The sequence below is a fragment of the Cricetulus griseus genome, assembly GCF_003668045.3.
Source record: "Cricetulus griseus strain 17A/GY chromosome 1 unlocalized genomic scaffold, alternate assembly CriGri-PICRH-1.0 chr1_0, whole genome shotgun sequence".
NCBI lineage: Eukaryota > Metazoa > Chordata > Mammalia > Rodentia > Cricetidae > Cricetulus > Cricetulus griseus.
In genome coordinates, this window is record NW_023276806.1 from 57,668,855 (window position 1) to 57,690,884 (window position 22,030).

The following is a 22,030-nucleotide window of genomic DNA, read 5'->3' on the forward strand; positions in this document are numbered from 1 at the left end:
AGCAAAGATAAAGCGGCTACAAAACAACCAGAACAAATAATGAAATGGCACTAAGTTCTTCCCTGTCTGCAATAACCTGAATAAATGGATTAAAGTCACCAAACAAAGGATATATTGGCTGAATAGGTAAAAAACAAGATTCAACTATATGCTGCCAATGGAAGACTGAGGAAACACATTAGCTAAATGTGAGAGATTTTCCATACAAACAATAACCCAAGAGAACAAGGTGGCTTTATTTATGTCTGACAAAATAGCCTTCAAGTACCACTCTTGTTTGGACCTGGTGTACACTCTACTCCTCATTTTCCAGTGGCTAAGGCAAATCAGTAGGTAGTCCCACTTCTTGAAAAACCAGAGGGTATGGAAGTGATAGCATTTCTGCTTTTAAAAATCTGAATTTTAGGAAACATGTACCTTTCATTCCCAATACTTAAAGCTCCTCCGAACAGATCTGTAATGAAATTAACAACATGGCTCTTTAATACTGTAAATAAAATGTGCAGGAATTCCCAAGTTTTATATACCTCAGTCTTAAGTGTGAAAAACAAAACTTAAAAACACTTTGAAGATAATAAAGAGTAGTTCCCCAACGTTAAGCCTGATGAGCATTACTGAAAACATGAGAACTCGACCACAGGTAAACAGAGACTTTTTTCTATAAGCTGTATTAACTACTTGACTTGTTTCTGGGACAAAATACCCAGGAAAAGCAGTTTAAAGAAAGGCTTATTTTGGCTCACAGTTCTAAGGTGTCATGGCAGGGAAAGTATGGCCACAGGAGCAGGAGGAAGGGGGGGGTCACACTGAATCCAGTGGGGATGCAGAAGGCAATGAGCGCCTGCCTTCAGCTCACAGTCCTCCTTTGAGCAGGTTCAGGACCACAGCACAGGGGATGGTACTGCTCACACTTAGAGTGGGTCTTCCCACTTGAATTATCCCAATTAAACAGACAAGTCAACTCTTGCCAGTTGTCCTCACAGTATGTGCATGGCCCCCCTCCCACACAAATAAATAAATATTTTAAAAAACTTTCCAAGTACGCAAATGACATTTCAAAAAGGACCACAGTACTGCTGTTTATAGTTATAAAAACAGGTTTGAAAAGAAATTCTGAATATTCTTGCCAAGAAAATGGGTAAATGAATTGTGACAGAGCTAGGACACTGTACAACAATAAAAAAATTGAACAAATCTCAGAAATGAAATAAGGACCAGAATAATAGATGCAGAAAGATATGCAGCAGGATACCATTTACATAGTTTGAAAATGTGCAAAGAAATAATACAGATTATTTATGGCCATATCACATGCAATAAAAAATATAAACACATATGTGGGAATGATAAATATCTAATAGATATAGGGGCTGTATCTAGGGAGGCAAAGTATCGAATGGAATTTGAGTGAGCTAAAAAGTTTCTGTTATATTTGCAATGTTTTATTTTGAAAATCAAAACCTGTATGAAGGAAGTTAATATTTCAAAAGGCATCCATCCATCTTCTTACTTTCTGAAGTAGTTGAGATACTTCTTTAATATCTAATATTCTTGAATATCCAAAACATTCCTTGCAAAGGAAAAAGTTTCCAAAAATATTTTATTAAAGAAGATAAAATAAGACAGCTATTAGCTGGATGGCCATCTGCTAATCCATCCACTTTATACAAAACTTTTGCAACATCAGGGAGCCTGTAGGCAACAACAGGCACACATGGCTGGTGATAGAAAGTTAGCTTTTGCCAAATGGGGGATACAGAGTTTTCTTTAAATTTTCTTGTAGACATTAAAGGGGTTTCAGAAAAATTAGTTATTTGTCAATTATGCCACAAATAAGAAGAGGTGACAATGACATTTATGCCAATGAAAGAGGCTATACTTTTCTACTCTTGATATGAATGTGAGGCAAGATCTCTTCCTGTAGGCATAGTCAAGCTATGGCTTGTTCTGGTGGCCCGTCAAATTGTCCTGTTCCTTCTCATCAAGCCCTACAGAAGCTAGATGTAGGACAGGAAAAGGTACCTGTGGTCCAGGTAGGAACTTTGTAGAGAAGGAAACACATGCAGAATCTGTTTGCATAATCATTTTTGCAACTTGTGGTTTATTCCATAGGCCATTCAAAAGCTCATCTCCCTCAGGAACTCTAGAGGTATTGCCAATTTTACAAATACATTCCAAAAGTCTGTTAGTCTACACAGATGTTTGTTCCTTTTCTATTACAAGCCGAGCATGCACTCCTTGCTGGTAGCTAACAACCTGGAGAGTTTTGCAATCATGAATGCATGCTCAAATGCATTTGCAAAAGACCAGGGTACATGGAGCCCATGGGGACTGCCTCATTTCTGGATCTGGCTTTCTACTTCTCAGGACAGAGAGAGGGAGCCAGGTATAACTTTGTGTGCACAGACTGGGCCAAGATCCATCTAGTCAATTCCTTTGGCCTTTGTTCAGAAACTGATTCCCCCATAGTACCCTTTAATTTATTATTATTATTGATTTTTGTTTCCTGGGAAACAAAATATAACTCTAATTAGAAAATGAGGCTACATTCCAAAGCTTCAGACTCCATCCTGCATCCCTGACTTTTCCTGAACGGTTCTGGACTCTCAGTAACTTGATATCTGATACCCCAAACTCTCCTTTTGTCCTGACCTCTGCTGGAAGCCAGTGCTGAAGTCTGAGTCTTCTGCTTTTTATCTTCCATCTGCAGGGTGATTATATTGTGGGGAACTGTCAGGGAGAGATGTGGAGACCTGTCCCTCACAGACATCTGCGGGACTCAGATTGGATCTGTGCTCAGGTCTGCCGAAAACAAAAGACAGTGACTTTGGCTTTGAGATGGAAACCTCTGCCAAATACACACATAGGTGTTCTCCCCACAGACACCCCTTCTCTCTAACAAAATGCACTTGTGAACATATTCATGTGCACACACACACACGCACACACACACACACACACACACACACACACATACTCATGGATGAGAAGGTCTGAAAACTCCCCACATATGGCAAACATATTTAGGAGAAGCCCTATGACTACAGGCCAGTGGGAGAGGAAGAAAAAGAAAATAATGGGGAAAATCTTCAATATGCCTAAACTGTTCCAGTCAGGCTGCTGAGAAAGAATGCAAAGGATTGCAGATGAAAATTATTGTTAAAATCAGCATTATAACATAGCCAAATTCTTTCCCCATTTTAAATGATTACTAGGACTTTTTCTGATGTACAACCAGGGCACATGGGAAAATCATCATTTAACCCAATGGCTATACCTTAGAACACCACGTTATATGGTAGAAAAAAATATTCTTATCTAACTCAAAATTTCAAAAACTATTTGTGAATAATTGTATGGTGGTGTCAGTCATAAATGACTTAACTGGCTTCAGTTCCCAAATCTTGATAATTATTTAATACGTTTATGTTCTCTCTGTTATATATTTACCAACCAAATGCCTACACACCACAAAACTGCCAAAATAAAGGAAGCAAAAGCGGGGGGGGGGGGCTAAGCATTACACAATGTAGATAAATGAACTATACATTATCTGTGACCTGTCTCTTATATTAGGACTTGATTGATCAAAATTTCTCAAAATTAATTTTTTTCAATACATGCTTCTGAAAGTCATCGATGAAAGTCAAGTAGATCACAAACACAAAATAAACTGGTGCTAAGTTTATGTCACCCTAGCAGTGTGGCAGAAAGGCTAGCCTGCTGTCCTCTGGGGCCCCACTGTTAAAGTCTTAGCTAAACTGGGGTAGCAACTGACCTCAGGGCAGGCAAGAGGCTCTGTTCACACCTCCTAGTAGAAAGATGCCTGCAGTTACCACACAGGTGATGGACTGACACTCTGTGAGATGAGGGCCAAAAGCCTAATGGGCGTTTCCCACTGGCCCCCTGCCTGAAGTTTCCGAGGAAAGAGCACAGGGAGGGTCGGCAGGCAGGAGCAGGGGAAGATCCTGCCCCATTGATTTATAAACATGATCACACACTCTTCTCACAGATATAACAAGATGACTCTTTTCTGCCCCTGCTTATTTTAGACTTTGCAGGTTCACTATCTCATATCTTTTTAACATTTACTATTAAAAGTCAAAAGATTACACATGTTGGCAAAATGTGGGAAAAGGGAACTTCCTCCAGGGATTGGTGGGAGTGGGAAGTACAGCCATCTTGGAGAAGGGTGTAGAGGTAACTAAAGGAGATCAAATAAAACACCTACGTGACCCTATACTGGGTCCCTACCCCAAGACTGCAAAATCAGGACTTCAGAAGTACCTGTCCTTCCGTGCTTATCACAGCACCTTTCACACGCTACAGACCCACATGTCAAGATATGAACAAACCCGCCTGGATGTCCATCAACAGACTAATATACAGCTACTATAGAATACTAGTCTGTCTTTAAGAAGACGGAATCTTGTCATTTGCAACAATATGGATAAACTGGATGGGCATGTGCTAAGTGAAATAACAGAAAGGTATAGAAAGACAAATGCCTGCTGGATCACCTACAGAATGGAAAGAAACTGAACTCATAAGCAGAGAGTAGAATGGTGGTTATCAGGGGACAGTAGAGGGAGAAATGGGAGATGTCAGCCAAAGCGTAGGGGCTGCAAATTATAGTTAGACATAAAGAACAACTTCAAGAGACCTATTGTAGAGTTGGTGAGACAGCTCAGCAAAGGCATTTAGCACACAAGTCTGACAGCCTGAGTTCCATCCCTATAACCCATAATGGAAGGAGAGATTTGACTTGCAAAAGTGTACACACATGCACACCAAAACAAACCCAAACCAACAAAATACTCAAAGTATAGACCTGGGTAGATGACTCAAAAATAATTTTGGGATTAGATGGTAATGTATATTTATCATCAACTTCAATAAGTGTAATAAAAACATGGTATTTCTATACAACATTTTCTTAATTTATAGAGAGGTACACGGAAATATTTAAGGAATGTTCTGATCTCTCACTTAAACAGTGCAAAGTTTCTTACATTGTGGGTTACTCTTTCTTAAGTGTTATAAGCTAAAGAAATTATCTCAATGACTGTACATTTTATATGCTTGTAGAGGTCACCATCAAAAGTCTGTTACAAAGAAAGAAATATTTATAATATGCTAATGTGATATTAAAATATTATCAAATGGAAATTATTCCTGGAGGAATGAGCCGAAAATACAATTGTTGAATGTGGCTTTAAAATAGCCATTAATTTCAAGATTACTTCAAAAAGCAACTTGGCAAGCAGTTATTGTGGGGAGATTAGACACATTCACCCCTAAGAAATATGGAAATAGGAACTTGTGGCTGAGAATGCTGTTTTTAGAAATAAGATCAAATAAGGATCAAAGGAAAGCCTGTATCAAAACCAGCTTAGAGAGAGTGAAGCTGATGTGCTCTGAGGTGACTCAAGAGGTGGCTTGAGGATGAGCAGCTCTGCAGTGTCAGAGGCAGGTGGAAGGGCTGAAATAAGCTGGAATTATAAACTATAAGCAGTTCTCCAGAAAGAAAGTGAAGTGCTTCCAAGGTAGGATGACTGACAAGGCAACAGGACTGGGAACCAGCAGCCTGAAGAATGTAAGACTGGGGCAGGGCAGATGACTCAGAGGTTAAGAGTACTGTCTGCTCTTGCAGAGGACCAAGGTTCAGTTCCCAGCACCTACATGGCAGCTCATAACCATCTGTCACTCCAGTTCCAGGGTATCCAGTCCTCTCTTCTAGCCTCCACAGCCTCTGCATGCACAAGGTGCACATATTCACGCTGACAAAACACCCATGTACATAAAATAAAAATAAATAAGTCTTTTTTTAAAAGTAAAACTATAGGATAAAGATAGCATAATAAATGTATGCAAATATTTGATAAGTAGGTGTGCAGAAGATACAGCTGATTTATTGGTGCTTTTTAAAAAGCAGAAGTTAATGAATTCATGGAAATTATCAAGAAGTCCACATTTGCCCAATATAGACACTTTACATTTATCCAACATTAAACTTGAAAAGTCATAAGCAAAAGCTTCCTGGTCAATTGTAAATCAAAACTAAACTAGGTAAGTTGTCTACATGACCTGTTTAATGATGACATCATTTCACATGTGTATATGAGTGACAAGCTTAGATTGATGACTATTTTTTTAAAGATATTCTTCACTTAATATGTGTGCATTCATGTATGTCTCTGTGTACTTGTGTATTTTGCCATGCTGGGGATTCAACTCAGGACTTTGAACATACTAGACAAACATTCTACCATCGAGTAATAAGCCCCTACCCTATTTGCTTTCAGCTGGTTCCTCTGTATGATTCACTGAAGTAAATTCTGGGCTAATAAAAACACATGTTAAAACTTACACTCAGTAGAAGTGTATGATCAAGAAAAGGGACCCCTTGACCGAGGCTATGTTGCAGGTTAAAGCAGATATGTAGTAAGGGTGTGATCCAGGAGGAGTTTTTATATTCTTTGCTAGTGTGTATCTAAATTGCTCTGTCTCTGGGCAAGATCTCTTCCTGCCTAAAGATAAACTGACTCATCCATAGTGAAGGTATGAGTCAAATATTTTGGCTTTATTTATTTTGGCTGTCTGAAGACTTTCTTGGCTTGTACACAAGACACTGGGGCTTTGTCTTCAAATTTCTTGGCTTGTTCCATCAAATCCTTTCAAAAGCTATTATACCAAGAATGAACAATGACAATTATCCAATAGGCCTTCCAAATTCAATATCCAATAAACCACCATTGGAAGTATAAAAAGTCATTGGTCACAAAATTCAATCCTGATCCCAGGGAGATTAGTCAACAGTGGGAAGTTATTGTATCCAGCACAGAAAAATGATCCCAGTGTCCAAGAACTAACGGGACATAACCTTGGGGTGGATGAAAGACTATAAAGTATAGCAGGAGAAAGTTGAAAGACAGTACTGAAATACAAGGATATTTAGTGATATGAATGCATGTAAATAGTAAACTGGAAACATCACACTAGATGATGTCATGCTGGAATAATTAAGAAGAGATTGTGAACAGGAGCTTAGAACTATGAAAAAAGCCAAGTCCTCTGGGCTCTGGTCTGAGAAGCCGACCTGAGACTGCTGGAAAAGGATACTTTTCTCTGGGTTTATGCCACAGGCAAGAAGAACAGCAGTCATGTCCAGTGTGCTCTGCTGGAGGACGCTAGGGTCCTGGGGGACGGTGATGGAGTGGAGATCAACGATGCTGTATAACACTGTGTCATACTCCTCCTGCAACTTCACCCAGCTCTCAATGGCTCCAAGGTAATTTCCCAGGTGGGGGATTCCTGTAGGCTGGATGCCAGAAAATACTCGTTCCACACTGTCCTTCTGCAACAAGGAAAAGAAAAACAAACATAGTTGCTTTGGAGACAGCATCCATGAATTCTATGTACCTATTACCATATAATCTTATCTCTACGGACTGCAGCCTGATGCTCTTTACCATGCAATGCTTTGTGCGTACTTTGTGTAAACCACTATGCTGGGTGCTAGTAGAGACAAATAGACATTAGAAATGTTTTTTCTTACTTCCAAAGCGTACAAAGATGCCTAGGAAGAGGTCTGCTTGGCCAAAACATTGTGATCTAGTTGGTGATAGAGGCTGTATTTATGCAAAGCTGAGGTACAAATGGACAGCAGTTCCCAAGAGGAAAAGCTTGGCTTTGGTCCCAGTGAACCTGTGCATATAGACACCATCTCATTAGAAATTAAATGAGCCTTAGAATTTTGCGTGTGACTTCACTTTTTGTAGTTAAAAAAAAAAAAAAGAAGGCCACATCAGGTTAAAATCCACTGTTAGTCATTTTTTATTGTTGAGATTATAATTTAATAGGTATGGCCTTAGGTTAGAATTAGAATTAAAAAGCATTTCATTTTAATATTTTAAAGTTAAAGTTATTTTCATGCTTATTTTGATGATCATTTAGTTTTAATTTATTAGAATTTTAAAATTCTGCATATTTTTCTAAATTATACAAATATTTTGTCTTAATCATGCCTTTCCTTAGAGTTACATTTTCTAGTGTTGTTATAAAAAATGAGAAGGAAGAAATGAACGAGAGTGAAATGATTTTTTCCTGAGTGGTTTATTGTCATATGGTGATGATTCAACCGTTTTGAACATTTATCAGTAAATGCATTGACTAAAGGTGCTATCAAACTTACTGTTGTTGCTTTAGTCAGCATTGCAAGAAAATCTCAGCCTCCATAACTTACTGGACAGCTATGCTGCTAACATTTATGCTCAGTTCTTTATGTACAGGAATACATTTAATTGTGTGCCTAACAGAGAATGGTTGTTACGCCTTCCACTTTGTAGATGAGAAACCAAAGCTCACAGATATCAACAGATTGTCCATGGTCACACACAGCAAGGAAACGGCAGATGTGGGATTTCAAAGTCTACATGGGGTGGTTTGAATGAAAAAGTCCCACATATGCTAGGGTAGTATTTGTGAACACTTGCTTCCCAGTGGGGGCACTGTTTGGGGGGAGATTTCTGAGGTGCAGCCATGATGGAGGAAATATGTCACTGGTGGTGGGCTTTGATATCACATAGCTGGAAAAGGGCTGTTTTGTCTCCCTGCTCTGGAATGCCATTTCTGTCACACAAAGGTATGAAGAATCTGGTTAGAACCTGAACTGAGAGATGGGTTGAGGCAGAATAGACATCTCTATGACACTACACTGTCCATACATCATACTACAGCTGTATCTTTTTACATAACAATAGCTCCTGAGAGCTAATCTACTTTAAATACGTGAGTGTCAAGGCTACTTAAGTTTTTCTTTTCTCTTTCTCCAAGAACTCCAAATTTGACAAATATAATCTGTTTTTTTTTTTTTTTCAGCTAGTAAGATGACAGTGCCAAAGTAGGATGTTACATCATATCTCTATGGTCCAGCATCAAGAATCTGGTCCAAGCAGTCAAGAGGAGATCCAAAAGATTTGTAGCTCTGAGGATATAAAAATGCCATTCAAGGAACTATGAACAAGTATAATCAAACCACTCCCAATCTCATCCCTGCTTCCCACACATGTACCCCCTTTAGTAAAATCTTCAAATCATAATTTATAAATGGTACTTAAAAATGTTTTTCAGTTGAGAATTGAGGGAAGTAAAGAGGGAAAAGGGGAAGAGCAAAGGGGAAGGAGGGAAGAGAAGATGGGGTCAGAGAAACAGAGAGGGGAGAGAAAGGGAAGAAGGGAAGAATGAAGAAAGGGAGGGAGGGAGGGAGGGAGGGAGGGAGAAAAGAGAGAAAAGGAACACATAGAGAAGCTTCCTCCAGTACCCAGTAGCTCCGATATGGGAATGAGCAAAGGGTTTTCAGTGCACTGAAAAATGATTAATGGGCATCAGGGCTGATTGATGAAGAGGGAAAAGTAAAGCAGAAAAACAAACTCTGAACTTCATAAATGGAAGCAAAGATACCATCCAGAAATACTTGACCAGGAAGAAGAGTGGCTGTTTATGGTAATAGAAAGGGTTATGGAGACCAGGAAAATTAACCTGAAAAAAAAGAATCTGAATAATTCCATATAAATCCCTCTATGGTCAAAACTCAGAAACTGTGCCCCAGGAGAACTGGAGAAAATAAATTCTTGAGAAGACTAGAAGAGAAAAGCACAAGAGGATCGACTGTGGGAAAAAGACATCATGAGCAGTGGGAACGGATTAACCATGAGCTAAGGCATCTTTTCCATTCTCTGGTTTCTGGGATTCTGTGCATCAATGCACGGGGAATGATGTTACCAAGAAGTAAGCGCAACAAGAAATGTTTTGTTCAGTTTTCAAGGAACTATTAAACAAATACAGCCTCTAAATGGGATCTGGATCTCTGGTCTTAAAAATATACAGAGAGGGTCCTGCTCTTCTGAGCTGAGTTTATGTTGCAGTCTGTTCCTCAGCAAGAGCCAGCAGGCGGTCTGACGGCATGGCAGGGGAGATATGCCTGGTACCATGAGATCACGGAGTTGGAATGTGGAGTTTGGGTGGTGGGAGGATGGGAGGGGGGTTCTGTGTTCAAAAGCACTATAGTCAGAGAAGAATGAAAATGAAAGGAGCATGGGCTTCCCAGTGGACAGCAGGCAAGCCAAAATAAAGAAAGAAAGAAAACACCCCGCCCCCCCCCAAAGAAAACAAAAAAACAGCTCAGGACTAGCCCAGAGGCATGCACTCACCCAGATAGGTGACAGAGCAAAGGGACTGCTTCATGATACCTCCTTGTTATTTTTTTTTGTTTTTGTTTTTTGTTTTTATTTCAGGCATATTTCCTTTACAGAAGCCACCTCCAGGCAATTAACTGGCTCACTTTAGAACCAACACCAGTAACGGATAATGATATAGTCCAGAAAAGAGGGTGGAGAACCCAAAGGTGGCATGGGTTCACCAGTTTCACAGAACTGAAACTCTTCTTACATAAGGCCATGAGCATATCCCAAACCTAACATTTTATTAATGTTAATGACCTCACTCAGAAGCAACTGAAAAATCTCAAACTGTTAATTATTGCAAAAGACAATGCTTGAGACCACTAAAGAGAACTTCTGCTGTTAATCCCAAGTGAGCAGGTTATATCAAAAGGGTAAGGCCACCTACTAGCCATGAAATGGTTTCTTCTTCCGTGTGTGTGTGTGTGTGTGTGTGTGTGTGTGTGTGTGTGTGTGTGTGTGTGTAACATTTCTTTATTGGAGGACACCTTTCAGGACTCAGATCTCTCCCTCTACAATGTCCCTGTGGGTCCTGGGGATCAAATTCAAATCATCAGGTTTGGCAGCAAGTGCCTTCGCCCAATGAGCCAAGGCACAGCACCATGAAATACATTAACTTGAAAACAGTGGTGGGAAACAAAGACTCAGCAGTCCCCACAAAGTCCTTGCCATGTCCACCTAGAGCATCAAATGCTCAGTCGTCAGACTTCTTAACTATGGTCAAAGGAGGCAGACCCAGAACTCAACTGAACAATCTCCATGTCTAGCTGGTTATTAGAATGGCAGTGAAGGACCACCAGGCCAGCCGGGGCTACATAGTAAGAGCATGCCTCCACAAAATGTTTTAAAAAGAATGGCATTTAGAATTATGTATGCATTTCTTTAGCATGTGTGCATGTGTATGTGCACACACTCATGCGTGTCCATATGTTGGGGCACACCTGTACCACAGTGTGTAGTTTCATGGAAATACATCAGAGGACCACTTGCAGGAGTTCTCTTCTACCACATGGATTTTGGGAAATGAATTCAGGTCTTTAGGTTCTGTGGCATGTGCCTTTACCCATGGAGCCATTTTGCTGGTCCAAGAATGGCGATTTTCACAGACTGCAATAAAGTAATAACATTACCAGCTAATGTGGATGGGAATACCTTTCTATAAGTCTGTTTACCTTTTCGGCTGTATATAAGTTAAAAGCACTGTTTAAAGCCCCCCCCCCCCTTAGCACTTGGCTAGATTCTCACTCTGCCATTTGTAATGTACCACTATCTCAGTTCTAGACTCTTGAGACATACTTTACCCCTTCCTGAACATCTTTCTACTGACAGTTAAAGACTTCAGAGTTGAAACAGAGGAGATCCTGTGTGGAAAAATATCAGGTGGCTCTCTGGAAGAGACAGCTGCTCCTTGGAAAGCTTTGACTGTGGCCCAGCACTGCTCTGCTACAGTCCACTTCGGCTTCCATAAAGTATTAGAACCTTGGTCTGTTGAGAAACACTCACTCAGCACCGAGGAAAATAGGTTCAGTTCTGCCTAGAAACAGAACTAGATGCACAGCTGGGAATCAACACAGTAAATGCCCAATTAGGACAAAACAGGGCAATTCTTCAGCCCCCTGCAGCCCCCCACTCCCCAAGAAACAATACACAGGCAACAACTAACATGCAAGGAAAAAAGAGCAAGAAAAGGGAATGACTGACCCATTAGACAGTAAATTCACTACAAACATCTAGGATGAATGGTTATACATTGCTAATCTGGGGAAAGGGTGTAAAAGGGATAAACTTAGATTATCCAATAGTTTCCTACAGGCTTATTTAAACCTCTGATTTCTCTCTTTCTCTGTGTGCACTGTGTCACTTTCATCTTGTGACAGAATGCTTTGGCATCACTTCCCAGTGAAGGGCTAAAGAGCCTGCAGAGAACCAGGTGAGAGGGATATAAGCTCCCCACACCCAACCCAACCTCACCCCACCCCAGTTCTGTGCTCCCTCTCTCAAACTGCCCTGCACTCAAGATTGGCCGGCCTTTGAATACCTCCATTCTTACTACCTCCTGCCCCATTCCATTTCTCAGAGGGGAAAGGTATCCTTCAGTAATGTTCAAAACAAAGCCAAGGGCACATCTCAGCTGGGACCAGAACTCTTGTTCTCTATACATGGCCAAGCAATGGTTCATTCTGAAGACACTTACTTGGTGTCTCCCTCTTTCTGAGTAAGCACTGGTCACCCTGTTGAAGGCTTCTAGGGATTACACTGGATTTACCTCAAGCCAAAACTGCTTCTTTTTTTATTCTTAACACACACAGTATTGGATTTCATTACTGCATTGCCAAACAAAATTTGTTTTTGTTAGTTCTGCTCTCCCCTTCATTGCCAAGTCCCCAATTCCCCTTGTGCCCTTCCACCCTTCCAACAGTCTCCTTTCCCCTTTCAAGTCACGTGTGCCCTATTGCCCTCTCCACATCCTTCTCATTTCACCACCTACACACACACACACACACACACACACACACACACACACACACACACACACACACACAGCATAGGAGGAGCCACATATGAAAGAGCATATGTAATTTCTGTCTGAGTCTCGGTTACCTTGCTTAATCCAATATTTTTCCATCTCTTTCCATTTTCCTGCAAATTCTTTTAAGTATTTCACGATGCTTTCTCACCAGTGCTATGCACATGGGAATTTCCAGGAAGAAGCAGAGCCTCTTAATGCAGCTTCCTCAAATGGAACAGCATATGAAATGAACATATGAAATTTGACTGTGGGTACTTGTATACTTTGGATTTCCCAGAGATGGATAATCAGTTAGTCTTAGAAATGCCAATGAATGAGCCTGACCTAGCAGTTATGGACCAGATGGACATGAAAGATGATGTTATGGCAAAGGCTGCCGCTGTGAGAGTGGAATACAGGTCCAGAAGCCAGATTCCATCATTGATACTATAATGTTATATCCTTGTAGATATTCTGCTGGTGGAAAAAAATCATATGGAACTTATTGGACTATTCACATCACTCTAGAACCAGAATTTATGTTAGCTTTGAAACAAACTCAAGAACTCCTATGATAACCTCATCAGGAAAGCTGGGAAAGTCCTCAAGCCAGTATAACCAGTGACCACCTTGTTTATTATCAGGGTTCTAAATGTTACAGTGCTCTCTCTACCCCAGAAGACTTAAATTTTAAATCCTGACAGCCAGAGTGTAATAAGTACAATTTTTAAAGATCATTTTATGACAGCAGAATAATGAAAAATGAAAGAAGAAAAGACACACAGGGGGCGGCCACTCTAGCTATTGGCATTGAGTATGGTGCTTTCCACGGCCACCCCTTGTAGCTGCCAAAAGCGCTAGGTGTAAGGAAGCATAATCATTTAGAAGTGCATGGACTTTCCATCAAGGATACCTGGCAAGAACTCCCTGTGTTCACTCTTGCTGGGGAGCAGAAGTGCTTTCAAGGAGAGCCTCTTACTGTATGAAACTTTACAACTCCCATGAAGGCTGTTCCATTTGTTATGCACAAGATAGCATTTCTGTATCTTCCCAAACTCCCACACACAAGACTCTTGACCTTATTAGGTGTTGGCCTTTGCTATGGGGTCTGTTCTATGAAATTGCTTCCAGAATTCTACATCTTTACTTTGTAGAATACATCCTCTACTACTACGGCTACTGCAAACCAATTTCAAGTTCACACAGAGTTTTTGTTTTGTTTTCCCCTCACCCTTAATAGCGATGAAATTTTTTTCTTCCACACACATACAAGAAAAAAGTAGGGTCTTTGGTAACACGAGTAGGATTAATGTCCTTGTAAAAGAGACTTCAGAGAAAGCTCATTCTTGTCTGTCCTTCCATCCCTTCTGTTACATGAGGGATCAACCCCTCCGGAGGGGAGAACAACAGGCACCATTTGGAAGCAGAGAGCAGCCTTCTCTAGGTATCAGAGACATATTGGACTACCAGCCTCTAGAATGGAGGAAATGTTTGTTCTTTATAAATTAGTCTACAGTGTTTTGTTAATGACACTGATTTGTTTTAACTTTTTTCCTTTTTTCTTTATGCATTTTTATGGTACTGGAGATCAAATCTAAAATAGTACTTATGCTAGGCAAGCAAGCAAGTATTCTACCACTGAACCAAGTCATCAGCCCTAGATTGTAATGGTTTTACAGATTTTTTAAAAACAAAGGTTGTTGTATATAATTTTTTTATGTGACCAATACATAGAAGAGTGCAAGGAAGAGCGTGGCATGTGGTTGGATAATGGGGGAGAGTTGAGGAGCCCTTTCGTTGTGCTTATCCCAACCAACATCAGATATTACTTCATAAAGGAACCTGAATCCACTTGACTCAAGGCTTTTCCTAAGAATTCATTTATATTTTTAAATTAGTGACAAATAGACAGTAGCACAAAGCTCTTCAAAAAGAAAGGCTGGGATAAAAGAGGAAATACTACACATTGAGTTAGCAAAAGTTTTCATTTCTTCTCTGGGATGAGGCTCCAACACAATGGGCAGTTCACACCATCCAACCACTCTGAGGGTCCCGGCACACTCCTTGGTGTACACTCTGTTCATCACTGTAGAATGCCTTATTCCTTTACTGCTAGGAAAACACTCCCTGATCACCATCCAACAATAAACTCTCCCCAATTCTATACCCACTAAATACACCCACACCAAGACACATGCAAGTACACATGCAGACAGGCACACACACACACACACACACACACACACACACACACACACACACACACACACACACTTTATCAGCCATAGTATCCCTCCCACAAGCAGAGCAGATCTCTACTTCATCAGTTTACATTATTGCACAAATCACACCAGAAACTTGGCAAATATTTTCTTATTTGCTTAGTAAATCTTTTTTCACCTAGGATACAAGCTCCTCTAGGGCAGGGGTTGTCTTTTTCATCTTCAAATCCCTAGAAAATAGCACAGTGCCAGGTGCATTATGGGCACCAAATAAATGTTAGTTAAATGTAAGACAAATGGTTTCTCTATCTCTCTGGAAAGATAACTATTTAAAAAATGAACCAAATGTTTCCATTGCAAGGCTACACAAATTTAGTTGTAAGAGTTTGTGTAAAAGTTGCTTTTCTGAAACTCTGAAACTTAATTCTCTAAATGGTAGTTAAGCTCCTGGGAGGTAACTCATCAAAGGCCCTTGTGCCCACAGTATCCCTTAAGGATGGGTTTTAACAGCATAATCTTGGCTATACTCAAACATCCACGAAATTATTTTTGTGGGAAAATGAAATCCAAGTCCTACACTGGGACATCAAAACCCATCCAGTGTTGTCTCCAAGTCTGTAATAGTAGGGGGAACAGTGTTGTATAAGGCGAAGTTTACTTTTTTATAGTCAATTGCTTCTAATTAGATTGGATGATTATTAGATATGAATGACAGATTGTGCCTTATGTAGAATCCAGGACTTTTTATAACACTGATAACTTAAATAAGGACTACTTAATGCAGTTGCCCTGAGGAGCATCCCTGGTAGAAAAGACGAAAAGCAGGAAGAAGATATCAGACCAGAGGCTTTCAGAGTAATGTGTATTCCTAGTACCAGGAATATCATTTGGGCACATATTAGAATCTCCTAGATCTACTCATGAAGAATTTTAACAGGCTTACCACAGAAGAGAAAATGGAGAAAGTTGGAAGGTCTGGGCTTTAACACGTCTCTGGGACAATTGTAATGCAAGCTAAAGTTTGAAAGCTTTTGAGCACTGTGATGTCTAGTGTTCAACTGAACACCTAGGAAGCAAGTCTCTGGGCATATTTGTGCAGGATTATCTAGATTACAGTCAGCTTCCAAGAATGCCTTTGAGTGGTTGCCTTGATTACCTACATTGATGTGGGAAGACTCATCTAATTGTGGCAAGATCCATTTCCTAGGTCGGGAGTCAAGCACCCTCTAACTGAGTACAGCACACATATATTCATTGCTCTGTTTCAGGCAATGAATGCCATGGGACCAGCAGCTTCAGCTCCCACCACTCTGACTGTACACCAGCGTGGGCTGTAACCTGAGTTAAAAATAAACCTTTTCTCTCTTAAGTAGCTTCTGTCAGAGCATTTTATCAGAACAACCAGAAAACTAAGGCAGACACCAGTGGTTTACTCTTTACCTACATTCAACTTTACAAAAGTATAGAAGGAAACATTATGTATGAATGAAAAGGAGACCATTCCATCTAAGCCTCCAGTTCTCAGTCTTACCTTGGAGCTTTAAAAGACACCAATGCCCAGATCCCATAGATTCTGATTTAATCAGAGATTTGGCATTAGTATCTTAAGTTTTAATAGCTCTCCAGGGGATTCTAATGTGAGATCAATGTGGAACAACCAATTATTTGATAATTACTACATAATTATTCTCCAAAGCTGCCAACTTGATCAGAAATACACACACACACACACACACACACACACACACACACACACACACACACACGGTTAAAGTGTGAAGAGTAAATTCATTTGCTTAAAATTTAGATCACAATACAGTAAAACTTCTGAAACAGTTCATCACTAATAGATGGCTACAAGTAGCCATGTAGCATTCATGAAGGTTATCGGAGAGGGATGTTGCTAGCTATTTCTGATCTTATAATGGAAAGAAAAGACACCCTGACAAGCAAGTGCACCATCTTCAGTAGCTGGCGAGTCTTACTTGGCAATGTCCAGTTTTATAAATCTTATATGGCTTGGGGATTCAGAAAGCATGAACAGCCGGAACTTCACAAAGGGATCTTTAAAACATGCCAAGTATAAGCAGAAGACAAAATTCTCTATGGCTAGCACACTCTGTTCTATCCATGTCTCTGTCTGGCAATCCTCCTTGGCTAGAGGAGTCTAGATTCAACTCTCAAGTTCTTTTGTAATTAAGTGATGATGTAGCACTAGATATCCTGTACTCTTGCATGACTATTTCTAAATAAGTATTCTAAAAATAAAACACTTGTAGTTATGATCTCCATAGACGGTTAGGTAAATTCTGTAGGGTACGAATTGCGTCTTACGATCATCAGTTTGGTTGGTTGACTCAAGCCTTAACTAGTAACAAACAGGTGGCCTTAATCAAGTAAAGCTGAGAGGCTACAAATTATTACACAAAATGTATGAAATTCTAGCACTAGGGAGGCAGAGGCTGGCAGATCCTGACTTGGAGGCCAGCTTGGACTACAGAGTGAGTTCCAGGACAGCCAGGGCTACACAGAGAAACCTTGTCTCAAACAAACAAACACCCCCAAACCATGAAGTGATTCATGACAATTTCAATGGTTCTGAAGCTTTAGAAGAGACATAAGGTGAATTTCATACATGGAATGTACAAAGAGTACAGAAAAAAACAGGTCTCGTGATTAGGAATCGAGAAACAGTGCCAGTCTGCCTGGATTCAAACCCTGCTCAATTGCCTAAGTAGTCATGAACATCCACAAATGAAGACAGCAACAGTACCTACCTTACCCAGCTGGGAGGCTTCAGAGGGTTTGTTAGTATGGAAACCAGTGGTACCTGGTTCGCATAGTAAGCTCTCTTCATAAGTTACCTAACCACCTATGGGGACCAGAAATATGAGTATTTATTTTTATCCATTTGCTCACTCAACATAAGGACATCTGTCCTATGGAAGTAGTCCACGAATACAGGATATCTAGTAAATGTCATCACTTAATTATAAAAGAACTCCGAGCACTACTATCCACCAGTAGGAGAAGTTTTAAAGAAAGTACAGTTTTCATTTTATGTAATACAAAAAGATTATATAATAGAACAGATAATATAGATACTGTATGTATTGATCCAGGGAAGAAGCCCAACTCTGTAGCCAGAACATGGCAGTCTAAAATGAGCTCTGCTGGGCACCTGTTGTACTTTGCTGTGGGAATCAAAGCATCTCTTTGTATTTAAGGGGACAAGGACACTGCTTAGCCCACAGTCATTCTGTATAAGTGTGGGTTAGCTAGACAATGCTGATAAGGAAGTTAGAATACTAGTGGCTAGGAGGGGATGGGGTAACTCACAACTTACTTTTTGATATTTTATATTAGTTTTCTAAGGGCATCAAATTAAAAAAATACAGTTTGTCTACATATAGCTTGAGTGATTGGCATGTAACTATGAGAGTCTCATACCAACGTGAATATCAGTAACAACCACATTCACTTTGTGTCATGGGAAGTAAAGTTATATCTAATGATTTATGCAGCTTGCATATTTAAGTTATTAATATCTGCAAACTGGAGCTAAACTGGAAACAATGTAGCATAATCTAAAGAACATGAGTTTTGGTGATCAGAGAGTGCTAAGGTCAAATTCCTCCTGTGCCTGCTAATATTACATCACTTAATGTGTCTGATGCTACTTTTTTTTTTTTTTTTTTTTTTTTTGAGCAAGGAGGCCCAACACTTGCTAACACTTGGTGAGTTTTCAGTGGGTAGCATAACAAGGGCTATGAATGCTGTCTCGATCCTTGCAGAAGCTCCTATGTAGTCATTTTGCAGAAGAACAAACTGAGCCTCAGAAGGATTGAGTGAGTAGTCAATGGACAGTAAGTAATAGACAGGCCGTGAACCACATATCAACTCTGGCTACAAATAGCTCTGAGGAGATGGTGCTCAATAGAATTATTTGCTTTTACGTCCTCAAGCCACTAATATTATTTCTACCTTCTAAAATACATGATCTAAAACCTACTTTAATTTTATGTCATGAAAATGGTCAAAAGGGACGTGTGACTCTCTCTCCTCCCACGTTCCCACTAGAGATAACTGCTTGATGTACTTGTGTTCATTGAGGAGTGGTGGCCCGTACCAGCGCAGGTGACAAGGACAGTGGTTCGTATTCATGTGGGCAGCAGCTTCGATGCTAATTCTAAACACAGGTGGTGAGAGAGACAGCCAACAGGAAGGGGGAAGGACTCGCCGCTGACATGAGCAACTGGGAAGATTGATGGCTTCCCTCTCTCCTTTTCCCCAATGCGTCAGCCTGGGGGCAGAGATGGAGGAGCCGCTGTGCTGGGGACAGTAAAATACACAGCACAGTGTCTGCCTTGCTGCAATGCTGATTAATGAGACCAAAATGACACAGAAAACAGGCAGTGCTTCGGAAGGAGAATTCACAGGCATTTCTTTCTTTAATGATTTTGACAAAGCGGTTCCCACAAGCCATCAGGTTTGAAGTGGAGCAACCTGTGGTTAGAGGGAGGCAGGGGCTGTTTGTAGGCAAAGTGTAGAGTAGGGGGCTTGTGATAAAGTATATTCACTTATTAGCCAGCTGGCTCCAAGTGTGTCACAAATTCCTCTTCTCTATCTATTTGGCTGGAAAATTCTGCCAAGTTCTAAATATGGTGTCTACTTACATAACTTAAAAAGAACCCTAGAATATACAATTGCAAACAATTCACCCTGTTTAAATTACTAGGCTTTTTAGAAAACAGTATTATTTTTCATGTTTCACTGCAGCTACATAAGATATACAATCAAACACTATTATATTATTCAGAGCAGAGGAATGTTAACAGTAAATACTATTGCCAACCTTTTACAGCCACCAACATGGTATATTCATTTGCATTTCCAACCAGCTGCCTATCAAGCATAACACTGTATCCCAAACCACTTCCTTCCAAACCTGCTCAGTATAGGAATGACATAAAATCACTCCTAATTCCTTCCTCTTCCTCACTATGTCCTATGGATTCAATCCCTGGCTCCTCTCATCACTATCTGTGTGATCTTTAATATTTGTGACTCATTTTCTTCTACTTCATGAGATTATTACAAGAATTAAACAGAAGAGAATACTCTTTTACTTTTAGTAAAAGTGCTTAGAAAGCAGCCAGTAATATTAGCTAGCACCATTATAGGCTAATTAACTACAAAAGTAATAGGGACCACAGTCATATCCTCATCTTTCCTCCAATGTTTGAATTGCTTTGGACTTTGTAGGACCCATACCATCAGATGAACTGTCTTTTCAAAATAGGGATCCCCCATTGTTTTTTTTCCCAGATTAAGCCCAAACCCCTTGCTTTAGTGTAGGGATCCTTCAGAGTATAACATTACATGCCACCAAAGCATGGCAGAGGCAATCGTCTCCATGAATTTATCTTAATTAAGCAAATGAAAAATCTCATGAGAAATTTTGGGTTGGTGATTTGCCTTGAACACTTCATCTTTAAATCAAGCATTCTTGCACTAGAATCAGTTACGTTTAACTAACACAGTAAGAATAGTCAGTATTCTTTAGGATCTGTAGTCTAATGTCCAAAATGGAAGAAATGTTTATATATAACAGCTGACATTGTTTCTGGGCAAAATTGAATTTACAGTATTTCTATTGCTTAGTTATGTTTCCCTACCAATTCATGTATGTATGGACCTAAATAAAATGACCTTTTTTTTTTTTTATATGAGTCTTTGCAGATATAAATAGGATGAGGCCATACTTGATTAGAGTGAGCTCTAATCAGTTTCCTTATAAGAGAGGATACAGAGATTAAAAAGGAAAGGCAACCATGTTTGATGAAGAAGTTGGAGTAACACAGCCCCACAGTAAAGAAAGCAGGGTGAAGACACTGCTTCTGTCTGCCTTTGATGCCAGAGCTGTAAGAGACACTCCAGTTGCACTTAGCAATGCAATCTTAAGAAACAAGATGCAAACAGATGCACAGTCTTCTGAGAAATGGCTGCCATCCCTTCTAGATTGAGTCTGGCCACTGGACCTCCCTTCCAGAGCTGCAAACGCCAGTGCTGTGGGCAAGGCAGAGCAGGAAGGAAAACACTGCACTGCCTATGGTGATTGGCCAAACCACAACTGTATATAGGTAGTGGTGCTGTGTTGCAAGCAGCATTATTGGACAGACCACATCAAATAAACAGCACAGATCAACTTAGAGGGTGTAATCACAGATGAAGTTGCTGTTATTTTGTTCTGGGATCAGTTCAAAGTTCCAGGGTCATATTTGCATTGATTCCTTAAAATTATTGCACATGGTTTTGGCTTAAACTCCACTTATTGCTTCCACTTTAAACAGCACCACTGGAATTTCCATTATGGGTAATCACTCAGAAAAATGTAAATGTGAATTTAGCAAATGACATTTCTTTTTCTGATGAAAAGTACTCACTGTATACCATCTTTCTAATGGAGTATCAGGACACACACTACTTGAATGGCCATGATCTACTGCTGTTCTCTAAAATAACTTTTGTTTCCTTTGAATTTTTAACAGATTCTTTTTTTTCTCTTTTTGGCATAACCCCTATAGCACAAATGGTTTTGAGATATAGGCTTCTTTTAACAAAAACAAACAGTGAACTGTTTCTTTAGCTTCTGAAAAACCAAGTACACATGTTTGATTTTTCTTTGAAGCTCTTTAGAAAGAATTCATAAAACTCTGTGTATATAATTAATAAACTGGGGGAAGGGAATTCAAATTTGCAAACCAATGTCAGCTGATCATTAATCCACCATCCCTCTTTATGTTCAAACGCTCATGTCAATAATCTCTGGAGTCTCTCAATGACAGCCCATAACGTTAGAGAACAAATAGCCCAATATATTTTTGACATGCCACATTGCTTCCTGCAGGTCCTATCTTTGGGTCTCTTATAAAAGCTTAGAATAAAACTGGCAACGTGCATCCAGATGAAGAGAGGACGTTATCAAAGAGGTACCAGTATCAAAAGCAATTCAGAGTTTCCAGTTCCTCAAACTCACTAATGAATGTTAATTTTTG

The 22,030-nt window shown here is 39.9% G+C and overlaps 1 protein-coding gene across 1 annotated transcript in view; it reads right to left on the reverse strand.

Annotated features, from left to right (window-relative positions):
- The window catches only part of Wars2 (tryptophanyl tRNA synthetase 2, mitochondrial), a 72,272-nt gene that overhangs the window by 18,793 nt on the left and 31,449 nt on the right, over positions 1-22,030 (reverse strand). Inside the window, exon 2 of the mRNA XM_027393780.2 lies at positions 7,100-7,357. Within this exon, the coding sequence (XP_027249581.1) occupies positions 7,100-7,357 (258 nt within the window). The remainder of the gene's footprint in view (positions 1-7,099; positions 7,358-22,030) is intronic.